Source organism: Mixophyes fleayi, chromosome 8 (genome assembly GCF_038048845.1).
Source record: "Mixophyes fleayi isolate aMixFle1 chromosome 8, aMixFle1.hap1, whole genome shotgun sequence".
Taxonomy (NCBI): Eukaryota; Metazoa; Chordata; class Amphibia; order Anura; family Limnodynastidae; genus Mixophyes; species Mixophyes fleayi.
The window spans coordinates 3,256,999-3,272,934 of NC_134409.1; the positions used below are offsets into that span (position 1 = coordinate 3,256,999).

General features: G+C 42.1%; 1 protein-coding gene across 1 annotated transcript; it reads left to right on the forward strand.

The window, feature by feature from the left end:
* Window positions 1-511: 511 nt before the first annotated feature.
* On the forward strand, window positions 512-8,118 carry DPH2 (diphthamide biosynthesis 2). The gene is made up of 7 exons (XM_075181656.1): window positions 512-594; window positions 1,732-1,912; window positions 2,300-2,412; window positions 3,232-3,452; window positions 4,682-5,314; window positions 5,628-5,813; window positions 6,562-8,118. Exons 2-7 carry the CDS (start codon window positions 1,754-1,756, stop codon window positions 6,684-6,686), a joined length of 1,437 nt encoding a protein of 478 aa, XP_075037757.1. The 5' UTR covers window positions 512-594; window positions 1,732-1,753; the 3' UTR covers window positions 6,687-8,118.
* Window positions 8,119-15,936: the final 7,818 nt, after the last annotated feature.

Sequence of the window (15,936 nt, forward strand, 5' to 3'; positions counted from 1 at the left end):
TGTCAGTGATGGAGAGGAGGACACTAGTTATATTGTGTCAGTGATGGAGAGGAGGACACTAGTTATAATGTGTCAGTGAGGGAGAGGAGGACACTAGTTATAATGTATCAATGAGAGTTATAATGTGTCAGTGAGAGTGAGGGGGACACTAGTTATAATGTGTCAGTGAGGAGGACACTAGTTATAATGTGTCAGGGTGAGAAGTGTTCTGGTTATGTGTCAGTGAGGGTGAGGAGCGTTCTGGTAATAATGTATCAATGAGAGTTATAATGTGTCAGTGAGGATGAGGAGAACACTAGTTATAATGTGTCAGTGAGGGAGAGGAGGACACTAGTTATTGTGAGGAGTATATTGGATATAATGTATCAGTGAGTAGGTTATTAGTTACATTGTATCACTTTGGAATAGACGCCGTTACCTGTGTTCCTTGTTTGGAGACGTCATCACGTTCCTCCGAGCGTGGCGTCCTCTGTAGTACACGGAGAGGGTGGGGGGCGCTGGCGGCCATCTTTGTAGGGGCAGGGACTGTGCAGGAAGTCTGCTGTGCAGCCATGTGGGAGCTGTCTCTGTGTCTGGTTCATGTTGCGGTCTCAGGTATGTGATTAGTGAGGACTCACCGGCATAGAAGGGGTTATTTCATCATTAGTATTACGGAAACCTTGATGTAGAGTGCACATAGGAGCTCACATACATGTGCATGCAGAGCCAGTAGAGATGTATGTGCTCACAAGAGCTTTCAGTCTAATGTGGACAAGGACATTAAATAATGGCCATTTGCATAAAGCTATTTTATAGTTGCAAATGGAGGAATAAATACACATTTCCCATGATGTGAGTGGGAACAGGTTATTTTCACATATTTTATTCATCTATATATTCTGATCATTTAATTTTAAAAAGTGTCTTAATATAATAACTGCTATCTTCATGTTTACATTCTGATGTATGTGGTTAATGTTCTAAGGAGGTGTCGGTATATTTCTGTTCAGGGAACTTCATCCCTCAGAATACAGTAATTTGAGATTCTTATTTGGATGTATGAACATTGTTATAAAGGTGCTTTTGACACCACAATGTCCCCACACCTGTGTGACAGGAAGCTGTCATCACTACAATGTGCTGTTGGAGGAACCTGCTCCTTTCATCGTGGTCATCAACGTTTATTTATATGGCGCCACAGGTTCCATAGCGTTGTACAGTTAAAAGTGCAAGAATACAGTAAAAATACAATACTACAATAAAACTGTATTGTTATATTTTATAGAATTTACATCTGAGGAGTTGGTTATTTTTAATTCAATGCAATTAAATTGTGTGTGATGTAATTGTACAATCATTCACGTTTTTTCACGGGCATGTGCATGCACTGCCAAGGTAAAGAGAAAAAAGTTTGTGTTATGTAATTTTTTTTTTTTTAATGCAATTTAAATTTGGATCTCATAATAATTCAGTTTACCATGTGTGGTGGAATTTTGAATGAAATTGGTACAATCTGCCAACAAAATTGTTATTTTATTGTAGAAGATCTAATATGTGTCACTATCTTAACTGTGTTTTACTGATTATAGCACTATTATTATATAATTGTATATTATTCAGCTCAGTCATACACAGCTTTTTACATTTAATAATATGAGATACTGGCTTTTCTTGCTCTTTAAATTGCTTTGTTTTACTATAACTGGGCCCTACCAATTTGTGATGGGATCTGTATCTTCTTCCTCCACGTAGACAGGTCACTGACATCCTGAATATGACGACGGCCCTGTTCAGCAACGATGGTGAAGACGTTATTCACCGGAGCCTGAGTACCCCAGACCTTAGTGTTCGTTTGAGCTCTGATGAAACATTGGATGAGATCTATGAAATCCAGAAGACCACTGAATTTATTCAGGGGAAAGGGGTTAAAAAGGTGTGTGATAACGTCATTAGAATATGTTACTGTGTTGGTTTAGTGCTCACATGTGTCACATAGAGAGTTATACAAATCTTCCACTCATCTAATAATGACTCCATGCATTGGATACCGCCATTTTGTTGTTGGACAAATATGTATTTGAAGGCTGCCCATCAGTTCACTATCTACCAGCATCTCTCAGGGATATTTCTGGCACATTGGGCCAGACAATATCAGTGTCTCCTGGTGATGGGAACACTTTAATTTCTCTGCATATTTGCAGTTAATATTGGCTGGGAGCTGCCATATTGTGCAGATGTTTAACGCACGACTTCACCCCACTGCTAATTCTCCTTTATCTTGTACCAGTAAATAACCATTTTTGGTTCCCCCCTCACCCAGGTGGCTCTGCAGTTTCCGGATGAACTCCTGGTGGATTCGGTCAGTGTAGCCAGAAAACTGGAAGACGCTACAGGGGCTAAAATGTACATCCTGGGGGACACCTCTTATGGCAGGTGAGTGTCAATCAAACAGTCATGTGACTCTGGTGGACCAATCAGTGTGTCCGGGAGTCCTGCATATTATCAACATGAAGGGACAGGTCCCTGCGTAAGAGGAGGCAGCCGTTGCTAACCCAAATGCATGAATGTAGCCTATCCATTAGCTAGCGACCAGTAGCTGGATAGGCTAGGGAAATAATACATTAATCAATATTCATTATATTATCCATCTGTACAGGAGGTTGTCAGATTACGCTTTGCAGAAACCTGCCCGTTCCCCTATGATGTTATACCCTACCCCCACTAGGGCACACCCCAAACTATTACTAATATAATTTTGACTATTGTATTGTGAGAGGATTATGGCATCTCAATAAGACTGACCGGAGAGCACCGACACAGGGATTATAAGGAAGAGAAGTCAAACAATGGCATATCTATCGAACTGTCAGAGGAACTAGTTAAAGTCCTACAACAAGAATATGTGATGCATTCATCATTTAATGCTTAACTTGGTGAAATACAAAAGGGAAAATAATAAAAACATATATAGGCATTAAGTCCATTTACCTGAATAACATTTAAACAAATGTTTAAATGACTTTGTTATGAATCCTTGTTTTATTCAGCAAACATAAAACGGAGTGTTTGACTTCAGTAGTGAAAGCAGCGGTGTGATTGGTTAGTTTTTGTCAGTGTGGTAATGGAGAGTATTTAATAACAATGTAACAAAGTGTGTCTGGTGCCCGCTCTGTGTTCTTATGTCCGGTCATTACTAATCTTATCACAGTACTTATCCTACAACATCTGCCGTCTGTCCGTCTTTTCTGACAGCTGCTGTGTAGACGAGGTGGCGGCAGAACACGTCGGAGCCGATGCCCTGGTGCATTATGGGAGAGCGTGCCTGAGCCCGTGCAGACGTCTGCCTGTCACATACGTGTTCGGACGTAAACCCGTTGACGTTGGTCTCTGTGCAGAAACTTTTCAGAACTTGGTCACTGACCGGGAAGCCTCAGTTGTGGTTTTCAGTGATGTGGTTTACGATCATATACTCGGTACGTAACTGAACCGTTGGGAGTCTGTGATTTACAGCGGACTTATCTAACCTTCACAGGACTGTAGCCCATTGTTTCTGCTACCTCATGAGTATAAACCGGATCTCGTTAATATTAGTCCCTCGGTGATGTCGCTAGTTCCTAGCTGCTTGCTGGTCCCGTCCACAATATGGCGGCCTCCGTGTGTAGACGGCAGGTTCACTTTGTGTTCCATGGTCCAATTCTTGTTTACATCACTTATCATTTGCAACAATTCTCTGTCAATACAGTTATCTGATGCCTGTGCCTATATTGATAATATTATTTAGATAGCATAAAGATAGTTATGCTGGGCACACACTACAGGTTTTTCCCCGATTATCAGGCCAATCACACGATAAACGACTGTTAGGTCCAATATTGCATTAGTCTGTACGCTCCAACCATCATGTTTTATCGTTCCAAAGCTCATTTTCTGTAGTGTGTACTCGGCCTTAATCCAAATTTAAAATTGGTTGCAGCCTTCACTTTATGTTTCAGTAAATGTTCAGTAAAATATATGGACATTGTGTATTTCTCTTGATATTTATTCTGTCGACTACTGGACAAAATGAGATTGGAAATTTTCATTTCAAATGACTTAAGTTTACTAATCCATAAAACTTGACCTAAAACAGTTCACTCTCATTGTTTTAGTATAATAATGTCTTTTTACTGTTTTCTCTAAGAACTGTTTTTTCATTACTATGTGACTGTGAAAATAGGGACAACGGGAGAGTTAATTTAAGGGACTATTTGCAGCAGCTGATTTCCTGGAGAGGTGCCGTTGTTCAGGAAGTAGAGTCAGTTACTTTGATGTCTAATTTTTATAATATATACTGTAACTGTTAATGATAAAATAGGAAATAGTTTTTTATTCAGTAGCTACACAATAGTAGATTAGGACTCTCCTAAAATTTGTTTGCAGTTTATTGTATTTATGTGTACTAAAATACCGGTAATACCTATAATCTGACACACATAAGACTCAGCAAATCTACAATTACTGCTGATATCCTGCAGCCCAGGAATTGTCCGTGTTAGCCAAGTAATTTCTAGATTGCTGTAAAATACTGAAGTTTAATATAGTAAATAAAAAGTAAAATTGTATTTAATATGCAATTCGAGACTCTAAATTTGTATTGATGATCAGAAGATGCATAAAACATGAGACAGAAAAATTATACTCATCCCTCATTCTTCTGTCGTAGGTGAATTAGAGGCACGATTGGTCCAGAGTTACTCCCACATAGTGTTCAGTAAGGTCTCTTGGCTCGGGGAGGTGTCTTCTCCGGGTGAGGTCTACAAATTTGGCCGAAGGTTCACTCCTGATCTGAACCTCTGGCCAAACAGCTACACCTTCTTGTATGTAGGTGGTGAAGGTCCAGGTCTCAACAACCTCATACTGACCTGGCCACATTGCTCCTTCTTCAGCTACAACCCAGTAACCAGAGAGGGCCGGAAGGAAGGACTCCATGTCAACAGAGCTCTCATGAAACGCTTCTACCTGATAGAGAAGGCTCGAGATGCCCAGGTAGTTGGCATCCTAGTGGGGACGCTGGGCGTCTCGGATTATCTCTCCGCACTATCCCACCTCAAGACTATTATCCATCGGGCTGGCAAGAAGAGTTATATGTTGTCTATGGGGAAGCTGAACCCTGCCAAGCTGGCCAACTTCCCAGAAGTGGACATCTTTGTGCTGGTGGCCTGTCCTGAGAACTCTATGCTGGACTCTAGTGACTTCTACCGGCCGATCGTGACGCCGGATGAGATGGAAGTGGCTTGTAACCCGGCACGGGAGTGGAAGGGCTGCAGTATTACCGACTTCCGGGAACTGCTTCCAGGTAATTGGTCAGGATCGTGTGATGGATTAAACCATGATGTCTACATTACCCAATCTGTCCTTTAATAGGCATATGATAATTTAATGGGTATGTCGAAAAATTTGAGTAACAGCCCCGTGTCATCCTCTTAGGTGGGCATTGGAAAAGAACTGGGATAGAGGGTGGTAATGTGGCGTGCATTGCGTCTTGGGGTAACACATAACTCATCACCTGTGCCCCCCACTGCTGAACGATAAATCCTGATGAATGGGACGTTGGCCGCCTCCTGTGTTTTGCTGGTAACTTGACTGATGACTGAGCGATAATTTTGTAGGTGGCGCAGCGCATGTGGCGTTCCCAGAGAGTGACCCTGGAGCTGCAGACTGGACGGACGTCTCTCTGATCACCGGGGGGCTGCGGTCTGTTCGTCTTTCTGCGACAGAGACTCCTGATGAAGGGCAGTGTGTATCTCTGGCCCAAAGGAACAGCGATACCACCGTGGCAGAGCTCGGACCAGCCGGTAAGAGACGACCTGTGTTATAAAGTCTATTATCCAGGGAAAATCTAAATTATATAAATTGAAACTCAGAACTGTGATAATAAATGTGTTAATATCAAGTACTTGCAAGTTGTACACAGATCGGATGAGTGCACGATTCCACTGGATTCCAGTGCACAAATTATGTTCTCCCGCTGGGGCGGAACTAAAATTCTCATCATACCCTGGTAACCTGAGACTTTTAGTGTCACAGCAGCAGAAGTCCACAGGTTATTTACATTTGACTTTTAAAGTTGTAAATACCTTATCCTCGCTTGTGCAAAGTGTGAACCAGCGCTTGTCACATCGTAGGCAGCCATCTTGTTAGCCAGTATTTATGACAATAGAGCTGATCAGTTCTCCAGATATCGCTCAGACACTTCAGGATGTTTATAAGCCGCTGGTTCTTAGTGATTGGATGGACTTCATTCTCAAACGTTGATTGATCACAAAGCGCTACACTTTAAAGCTATTCCCACTAAATGGATGTATTCATTCTGTAGCCTCATAAGTCATAAAGTAAAAAGCAATTTTCAGCCAGTGGAACATTTTAATTGTCCACAATAGGTTCCTGCCCCATTCTTCTATTGGTCAGTTTACAGCTCTGACAAAGGTTAAACTCCTCCCACAACCCACTGTAACCGCAGTGATTCTCCCAGTGATACAATGACACAGCTCTGTACTATGTTACCATCTCTAAACCACTGTCCTCTCCCTTCTCATTGACCAGCGTCCTTCCTGTCGTCCCGGAGCTGGCAAGGACTGGACAGATCTCTCGGCCAGTCGGCGGTGGTGAAAGCGGTGGAAGGACGTCGTGGAATCGCTATAGCGTATGAGGATGAAACAAACAGCTGAGGGACTGAACATCGCTTCCTGCGTGTGTTGAACCTGGAAAATCGCAGGTCCAGGAACGTCGGTGTCCGATCACATTGCTCTTCAGCAACACGGCACCAGCAGTGCTTCTTGTACTATCAAAACCAGAGAGTACTGCAGGAAAACAGGAAAAGAAACTCTCATCAGTTATATAGCGTCATCATATTACATAGCGCTGTACAATTGGGAACACAGTAATAAAACAATACTGGGTAACACAGACAGATAAAGTGGTAAGAGGGCGCTGCTCGGAGGATTACAGTCTGTGGGACGATGGGAGTTGGATACATGAGGTAAAATCTACATCTTGCAATCCGGTCCAGTTAGATTTCAAAGGTAACAAGTGCTTAGTGGCTGTATGATAGTACATATAAGATGCTGTGATAGTCTGTTAACGTGCAGCAACATGACTCTTGTCTGCCTTATACTTATGGCCGAGCTATTACCCGTGAGCTGAATGGAAAGACACACAAGAGGAGAGCAAGAGAAAAGTGCTATATTGTGTATATATATATATATATATATATATATATGTGTAGGAGATCCGGCATTGAGCAGTCTAGAACGTCATGTGTGCAGCGTTTATACAAATTTTTCTAAGTTCCCGTATCGGCTTTCGGACAGACCCTTCTCCCAGCACAGAGGTTACTATTAATTTCTGCTGTCGGATTCTGCCGCAAAACTAAAATTGCAAATATTTTGTAATATAAAATCCTTTGAAAGCTCTCTTAACCCTGTGCATTCAAGCTATTTATTTGAAGATGATATATAGGTGTTTGGATCGGGGACAACAAAAAAAAAATTGCACACAAAAGAGTCTATACAATATAGATAGTCATGATTAAGTGGTCTAGAAGGGCGCTAAATAGTTTTGACCTTATATAACGTAAATTCCAGGGAATAATGTTTATAGGAAGCGTTCCATCGATTCCTCTCTGTATACAGGGTCTGTGAGGTGGTGGGGAACACTCTGTAGTTATACATTGTTCCATCCTCCACCATGAGAGATTTACTCACACGTTTTGCTACCTCTGGATGGAGAACATTTTATTGTGTCTGTGATTGGGCAGCACGGTGGCTCAGTGGTTAGCACTTCTGCCTTACAGCACTGGGGTCATGAGTTCAAGTCCCGACCATGGCCTTATCTGTGAGGAGTTTGTATGATCTCCCTGTGTTTGTGCTCCGGTTTTCTCCCACACTCCAAAAACATACTGGTAGGTTAATTGACTGCTATCAAAATTGACCCTAGTCTGTGTCTGTGAGTGTCTATATTAGGGAATTTAGACTGTAAGCTCCAATGGGGCAGGGACTGATGTGAGTGAGTTCTCTGTACAGCGCTGCGGAATTAGTGGCGCTATATAAATAAATGATGATGATGATTGATGCAGTCTTCACCACTGCAACAAGCCACAAACTTTGTTTTGGAAGTCCTCGTTTACCCTACAAATTGGTCCTTGTATAGCGAGAGATCCTGTAGTGTAATTGTGAGATGACTTCTTACTCTAACAACCTTAAGAAAACATTTGTTGCTGCCAGGTAACTAATCTTGTCCTTTTCAACTCATACACTGTTGTGTAACCAGCCGTACCGAATCCATTGAAAGGTGATTTTTATCTAATAATTCCTGTGTCGCTGAAGCTTAAAGAAAGTGGTAAGATCAAGAGTAGAATATCACTTCCTTAGAGGAATGGGTCATGGTTAGAACTATAATTTTACATGAAGAATTAGCACATCGAGGAATAAAGACCTGCACCAAGGAATTGTGGGTAGACGCAGGTAAACAGCGTTCTGTTGTCTATTACTAATGAAACAAGAAGAAGCGCAGTCTTCTGTGTATTCTACATTACTGGGTCCCTGTCTTATGGATCATTCATTATAACATGCAATACTTATTGATCTGAGCTTGTCCGTCCCTATAAGCAGTAGATTGGTCTGTAAACACTGTTAAATGTGACAGATTTTCCGCATCACCTTGAGAGCTTCCTCAATCAGAAGAGAAATAAATTGCTGGAGGCGTAGAAAACGCACAATTGGATTTTTCCTTGGTACTATGGGAATGTCAATACTTTGTTATACGAAGGTTCTTTCTGCATAATGGCCACTAGATGGCGATGTGGATGCAGTCAGAACCAGAAAGATAATGAACGCTGTAACATATAGCGTAGGTGCCTTGGGCCGGGTATGGTGCCAGATTGTTAAGTAGAAATAAAATCTGGGCACAGAAAGCCAGCTCTGATCTGAGGGGTATTCGCACAGCTGTGTGATTTGATGTTAGGCCTTTGAATAATGCTTGATGCTGTGTTCGGTACCGCAAGGCAGATTTGAAATGCATTACTTCAGCCTTAGCCACGGGGGACGCAGGAAAACAGCGTTATTTAGCAATTATCTTTGTAGATAAATTGATCCAACAACATGAAAGACACTTTATCATTGTGTTTGAATTATTGGAAGCTTGGCAATAAGAAGCATTTCTGGGAATCCAGAAGCACAAGTCTTGCAGTCTGCTTGGGGGGGGGGGGGGTTCTTTGTGTAGCAGCACAAAAAGTAATTTTTTTTCCCATTTGATGAATTACGAGATGTTTGATTTTCTCTTTGAATTGTGGTGCGTTTTTCTCAATTTTTCAGGGAGATTAAAAAAGTTGTTTTGTCCTTAAATTACAGAGCAATTTCTTATGTAACATTCTAGGTGAGGGACAATAAGTGAAGGTGACATACAATCACGTATAACAGGCTGGAGCCAATTAGTTCTGTATTACTGGCAAGAAATCGTATTCTCCATTGTGGCAGAACATTGCACTGTTCTGTGCTGAGAATAGATTACAATTGGTTGATTGTATATGTTTACCTACTGCAGAACCATGAGATGTGACTCTTGCTGCTGAACGTTTCAGTGCATTTAGTAATGTTTGTACACATTTAATTGTGTTGCTTTTTCATAGTCTTCCTCTGTTTAGTGAATCAGCCCCATTCCTCTGTCCTAATAACACCCCCTTCAATGCCACAAGCACCTGGCGCTGATACATGGGGCGTTGAAGGGGCATCACTTGGGCACCACCCATGGAGGAGAGCCAACGATTGAGTACGGGTTATAATGTTACTTTATAAAGTTTTCTGCTGTATAATACGTTTTGTACATTCCACCATTACATAAAGTGGGAGTTTCGCGCTGTTGTTTTATACTGTGTAGCTGTGAATCCAGGATGTTTGTGTAAATACATAAAACATTATGAGGAAGATTTGAGCAGCCCATTGGCATTACTAGGGGGTATATTTAACAAATTGTGATGGTGCACCAACGTGCACTTAACATAGAATCCATGCCCCGATGTGTCCCCCGCATATTTATTAAAGATGCATCGCAGCAGATATCGTGGATATCTGCTGCTTTGCATTCTGCTTCATTTTGGGGAGCAGTCACCATTCAATAGTAGGGTGACTGCTCCCTCTTGCAATCTAACAAGTTCCGAAAAATAGATTTTTTCGGGAACTTGTCTTGATAATGTACCAGCTGAAGCTGGCGTACATTATCATAAATGAGAAATCTCAGTGCTGTCAGTTCTGCTCCGAAGAGCAGAGCTGGACAGTGCATGTGTGGAGGGAACACATGATCCCTCCCTGTCAATCACTGCTCGCTCTCTGCAAACTATAGTTGCAGAGATCGAGGGAGATGTTTGTGCGCATGTGAACTGCACATGCGCAATTGCTGAAAGAAGAAGTCTGAAGATGACGAGGAGGTGATCCAGGGATATCGCGTTCCGAAGAGGGGGGTAAGTGTGATTTTTTTTTTATCACAGAAACAGCAGTTTTTCGGAACTGGGCTGTACATAAATGTGAGAAATAGTTCAATCCTTATCATTGTGATAAGGATTGAAAACTATTTTTCACTTTATGTTAATATTGATAAATGTGCCCCTAGAGCTGCACCAGCAGTTGGTAGCTGTAGAGAGGCGATAACACGTCATAAGCAGTATCCTGGTGAGATGTAATTTACTTACTCAGACTTGTGTGTATAACTCCCTATTATAATAATTAGATCATTGTAGGAGACGTTGCATTATGTAGAATTTTTTTCTCTTGGTGACAGCGAGAATATGAATATATTGCAGGTTATAGCGGTAAGCAGATGGCTTTGTGGGTGCAGAGGGCTGCATCTGTGGGGTGTTATGTTTGTACCACCTAATGGGAGGCATTTGGGTGGATTTGGGCTGTTCCTTGCCGCAGGTGGATGAGTGCGTCTACTTTTGCACCAACATCCAACAATGAGAATTTGTTTTGATGAATGGGGATGGAGGATGGATTTGCAGGGGCGAGTTCCGCTTGGCGGCAGGGAGTACACCCCACCCAGCAGAAGGACTTTGGGATAAAAATGTATTTATTAACAGCTATGAATATAGAGCTCACATCAGTCACATTCATAAATCATTCAAATGACATATAATAAGGACAATCCCCGTGTATCGTCATTTGCAGGATTATATTCAGACATAAATTAGACGTGGTCGCTGGCAGAGTAGGAGCCAGCGACCACAGAAGTATTGCAGTAAGTGACTGTTAGCTCTCATGGTCAGCAACAGCGACCCCTGTGGGTTATAGGAAGTAAAGCAGCCGGCTACACTGAGTACTATTAGTGATGTGTTTTTTTTTGGGGGGGGGGTTTTCTATTGAAATAAATTGTGACGACTTGTATGCCAACAAGGGGTTAACGGAGCAGAGAAAGGGGTTAACTGATTACTATTCTTTTCTCACACCGCTGGTAAAATGGCTTAATAAAGAATAGATGTAATTGTTCAGATGTAATTAGGCTTGATTAATGAATCTGAGCAAAATGTAATTATAGTCGCGCTGGAGGGAGGTAGTGACGGTGTTACCTAGATATCCCTGTGGAGGACGTAGTGACCGCTTGAGAGAGAGGTTCAACCAAATACTAACAGCACAGCTGTTACTTTAAATCTTAGCGCCTGGGGCGAGAAGGAAAACTGACGCCCCCTTAGCCCCCAATTTTAGCCATATGAGCCTAAAATATTCATAAACTGCGCCCCCCCTTCAGCGCTGCACCCTGGGTAGTCTCCCCTCTTGCACAACCCTAGTTACGGCCCTGAGTAACAATGCATGGCGCTCTGAGACCCACCCGCCCCATCAGCTCTTTGGCGCATCAAGTTCAGCCAATCGCAGACGGGACGGGTTGAGCCGCAGGGAGACCGTGACAGTTGTGGCAGCAGCAAGCAAGAAATGCTTAGTGAGAAGAAAGGAATCATCATCACCATATATTTATATAGCGCCACTAATTCCATAGCGCTGTACAGAGAACTCATTCACATCAGTCCCTGCCCCATCGGAGCTTACAGTCTAAATTCCCTAACACACACATACATACACACACACACACACACACACACACTAGGGTCAATTTTGTTAGCAGCCAATTAACCTACCAGTATGTTTTTGGAGTGTGGGAGGAAACCGGAGCACCCGGAGGAAACCCACGCAAACATGGGGAGAACATACAAACTCCGCACAGATAAGGCCATGGTCGGGAATTGAACTCATGACCCTATTGCTGTAAGGCAGAAGTGACAACCACTGAGCCACCGTACTGCCCTGGGAACAATAGTTAAGTCATAGTTTGTCAATTAGCTTTATAGTAACTACTCACATTTTGTCAGATAGTCGTTGCTACCAGTCAGTTGGATAAATGGTAGACAGCCAGTCTGAATATTAAGTCTGTTAATTAGTTTGTAAGTTCCTTAACGAGGTTTCTGTCTATAAAGTAGAGTCAGACAATGAATAGGAAATGAGGCTGGAGTGATAGCAAATAAATGTGAGAGAGGGACAGGAACAGATAGTAATGAGTTTATTACAGTTATGTTAGACAGTGGGACCCTCCGATACCACCATGGTTCCAGTACAGCATGGATGAGCCCCATAACAAAATTCAATGCTGTTCCCCCCTCCTGGGCCCTTTGCTCTGCTGTTATGAGATCAGAGCGGGGGGGCCATGGGGGGTAACTAGAAGTCGTACTCCCTGTAGTCTCATCCCTGTATCTAGGGTAAAGAGCGTAGAGAATATATATTTTTTTTTTTAGACTGTTTAATGTACATAAAAGTGAATGTAAGTGATTATTTTATAATTGTTCACAATCAATGCTAATTTTATTAATTAAGCAAAGCAGAGATTTTCCTACAGATTTATTGTATTAATTGATTAACGGAATAAGGGGATATCCTGTCCTGATTTTTATCCTTTGATTATCTGCTTTTAAGTGCCTATTTATTCAATTACTGATGTTGCGTATTTACAGTAATTGCACCTTGTGACCCTTCCTACCAATCATTTCCTACCCCCATTCCTAAATCCCCCAATAAATCCATCCACTTAGTCCGGCACTCACCCCGGGGTCAGCGGCACTCACCCCGGGGTCAGCGGCATTCTGTCTCGGAAGAGAAGGCCGGTAACCGCGGATATACAATTGTAAACCTCAGTTACATTTACTTTTGCACTATACTGAAATCCGGGTTTAATGACAGATCTAATTAACAAACATGTAGCTCAGATTCGCTCTCATCATCACCTCGTTTATTCCTTTCATAATGACCCCTCATTCTCGAAACTTTGCTTTGTGCCACCCTCCGATAACCTTGTCGCTAATTTCAAAGAAAAGTGACATTTACATCTCATACGTCTGTAATATTATTATTTATATACAGATTCCGTAGCGCCGGATACAGAAGCAAGTAACAAATAGATGAGGTAACACATATAAGTAGCAGAGTTGAGTGTGAGTGATGCGACGGGGACTGAGACAGAGAGCAGCAAAAGATGTAACAGGACGTACGAGAGACAAGAGACAGACGTGGGACAATAGAGAGGACGCTGCCCGTCAGAGCTTACATTCTAATATCACGCTAAGACAACCTGTGGCTCTGGCAATCATTGCCCTGATTTAGTTATAAATAAAGTTCTTATTCAATGTAACAATCAGTTATTTCCTGACGGGCATCATCATACGTTACTGATAATGGTTCATTGTAACCCACAGTGATCACAGGCAGCGTCCATGTAATACATTATTACAGCTAAACGTGACATGTACATGGGATCACAGAGGTCCTGGGTACAGTTAATGTCCCCTGTTGTGACCCCCCTGAGCCTACTACAGAGCAGTCATGAATAATGAGCTATATTAGCACATGGAGGCGTTACCGGTGACTGCGGGAGATCTCACCTCCGATTATTACAGAAATATTATCAGATGTAAATGTCACTTTTCAGATTGTTGTTTCTCTTTTCCCTTTGAATTAACAAAGAAGGTTTGTTGTTCACCTGATTGTGAGTCTGATCTGAAGGCGGCTGGATGCAGCTTTTACCCAAAGACATAGTTATAAAAGAAACTAGATGTAGATGAAAGTGGATCTGCGCTACATGGTCCTTAATTCAATCTGTCATTAAGATGTGAAGTGTTGTGTAACAGTAAATGTGACTGAGCCGTACAATTTATTTATAGATAGAATACATCACTCATTATATTGATTGCTTGGTATAGCAGGCTGCTTTTCTTCCTATAACCTGCAGGGGTCCCTGTTGTTATAGCAGTAAAGATGTCACTGCTACACTCAAGGTAAGAAAAGGAATAGGGGGTGTTATCCCTGGGAGTGGTTCAAGATCTGCCACAGTGACTTTTCCGATTGGTCGATTTTAATTTATAACCAGTTCTAGCTTCAACGCCCACAATCCCTTCCTGATGAACTGACATTTTGCAGCGAAACGCGTCAAATCATTTTGACTTGCAGATTATCGCTATCCAGCACTGCATCTGATTGTCTTTTGGAACTCATTGTTTCTTTTAACCTTATTCTTATAATGATACACTTATTTATAAAGTATTATTTCACACTTCCCAGTTCCTGTAAGCAGCGGATGGATCTCTACATACAGTTAAATGTGTCAGATTTTCCACATCGCGGTGAGATCAGTCTTCGTTAATTTTCCACTCGTACCTTTGTTTTCATAATTAAATCAGGACAGTGACTGCTGGGAATTATTGTCCCACAAGAGCTATAGTGCTACAAGTTGCCTTAGTGTGATATAAACCTTTCTCTGAACATCAGACTATCGCTCTGCTTTTGGAATACTCCTTGTATGGTGCACAAATAAAATAGGGTAAGTGTCCAAGATGCTGCCTTAATCATAATATCTTCCCTATATACCTCTACTGTTTCTAAACCATGGCTATCACCACAATTCTGCATAATTTAAATTTATGCTTAGTTGTAAGGTATCATTGATAGTTGTATTGCATATGTGATTTTCATGTAGCTGCGGTCTGAGATCAGATGCTGTTGATGCTGATTGTGGCCCCTATTCTTTAACTTGTGCTAGAACTTATTTACTGCTGATTATCGCAGTCCCCATAGACAGTGGCAGCGTACAATGCCGTCAGAGAATCTTTGCTGGATCCCTTGCTGGGTCTCACCGCCATTCACTTGCAGATGTTAATTGCGCAGCAGCTACACAAGGAAGCCACAGAGACCACCGACTTTTGCTGCAGTGTTAGGCTGCTGGGGAAAGGCTTCCCCATCTCGATTAGGATGTGTTTACGCTGGGGCTTGCCAAGCAGCTCTGGCATGTTAAATAGTGGCGGTAATACATGTTGTATCGCTGCGATAATGATAGTTACCTCCGCCCACTAGCCGCCAATGATAAATATTCCCCTTAGAGCCAGAAGATGTCATCACTCCGATATTAGGTTTATTGGACGTCACAAAATGCCTCTGAAGTTGTCTTAGAGGACTATGATTGGAGGGGAAAATTTGGATTTCTCGCGCTTATGGAGTTCCTCCCTTCCCAGAAAAAACCTCACTCAACCAGCGAGAGAATCGCTAACGTCATTTACAAATCACAAAAGGTGCGGACACTCAGTGCTTTGTTATGTGCGCAACTCCTCCTGCTTGTGTGTCAGGCGCACGCCCACTTCATCTTAGGAAACGCCTAAGATGGTGAAGTGCGCAGATAATTGTGGTTTGACGGATACTCTGGAAAGTGGGGCTGACAGTTCAACTTTAGGACCAAATCTTCATTCATTTCAACATGTTCTGCTAAAATATTGCTTGATGTGGCTTAAATTCATCATGATAGGGAATAGACACCAGGGGGGGGATGGATATTTGCCTAACTGCAGGTTTGAAAAAGTGGAGATGTTGCTAAATAATGTACTAAATAAATGATAACTAGAAT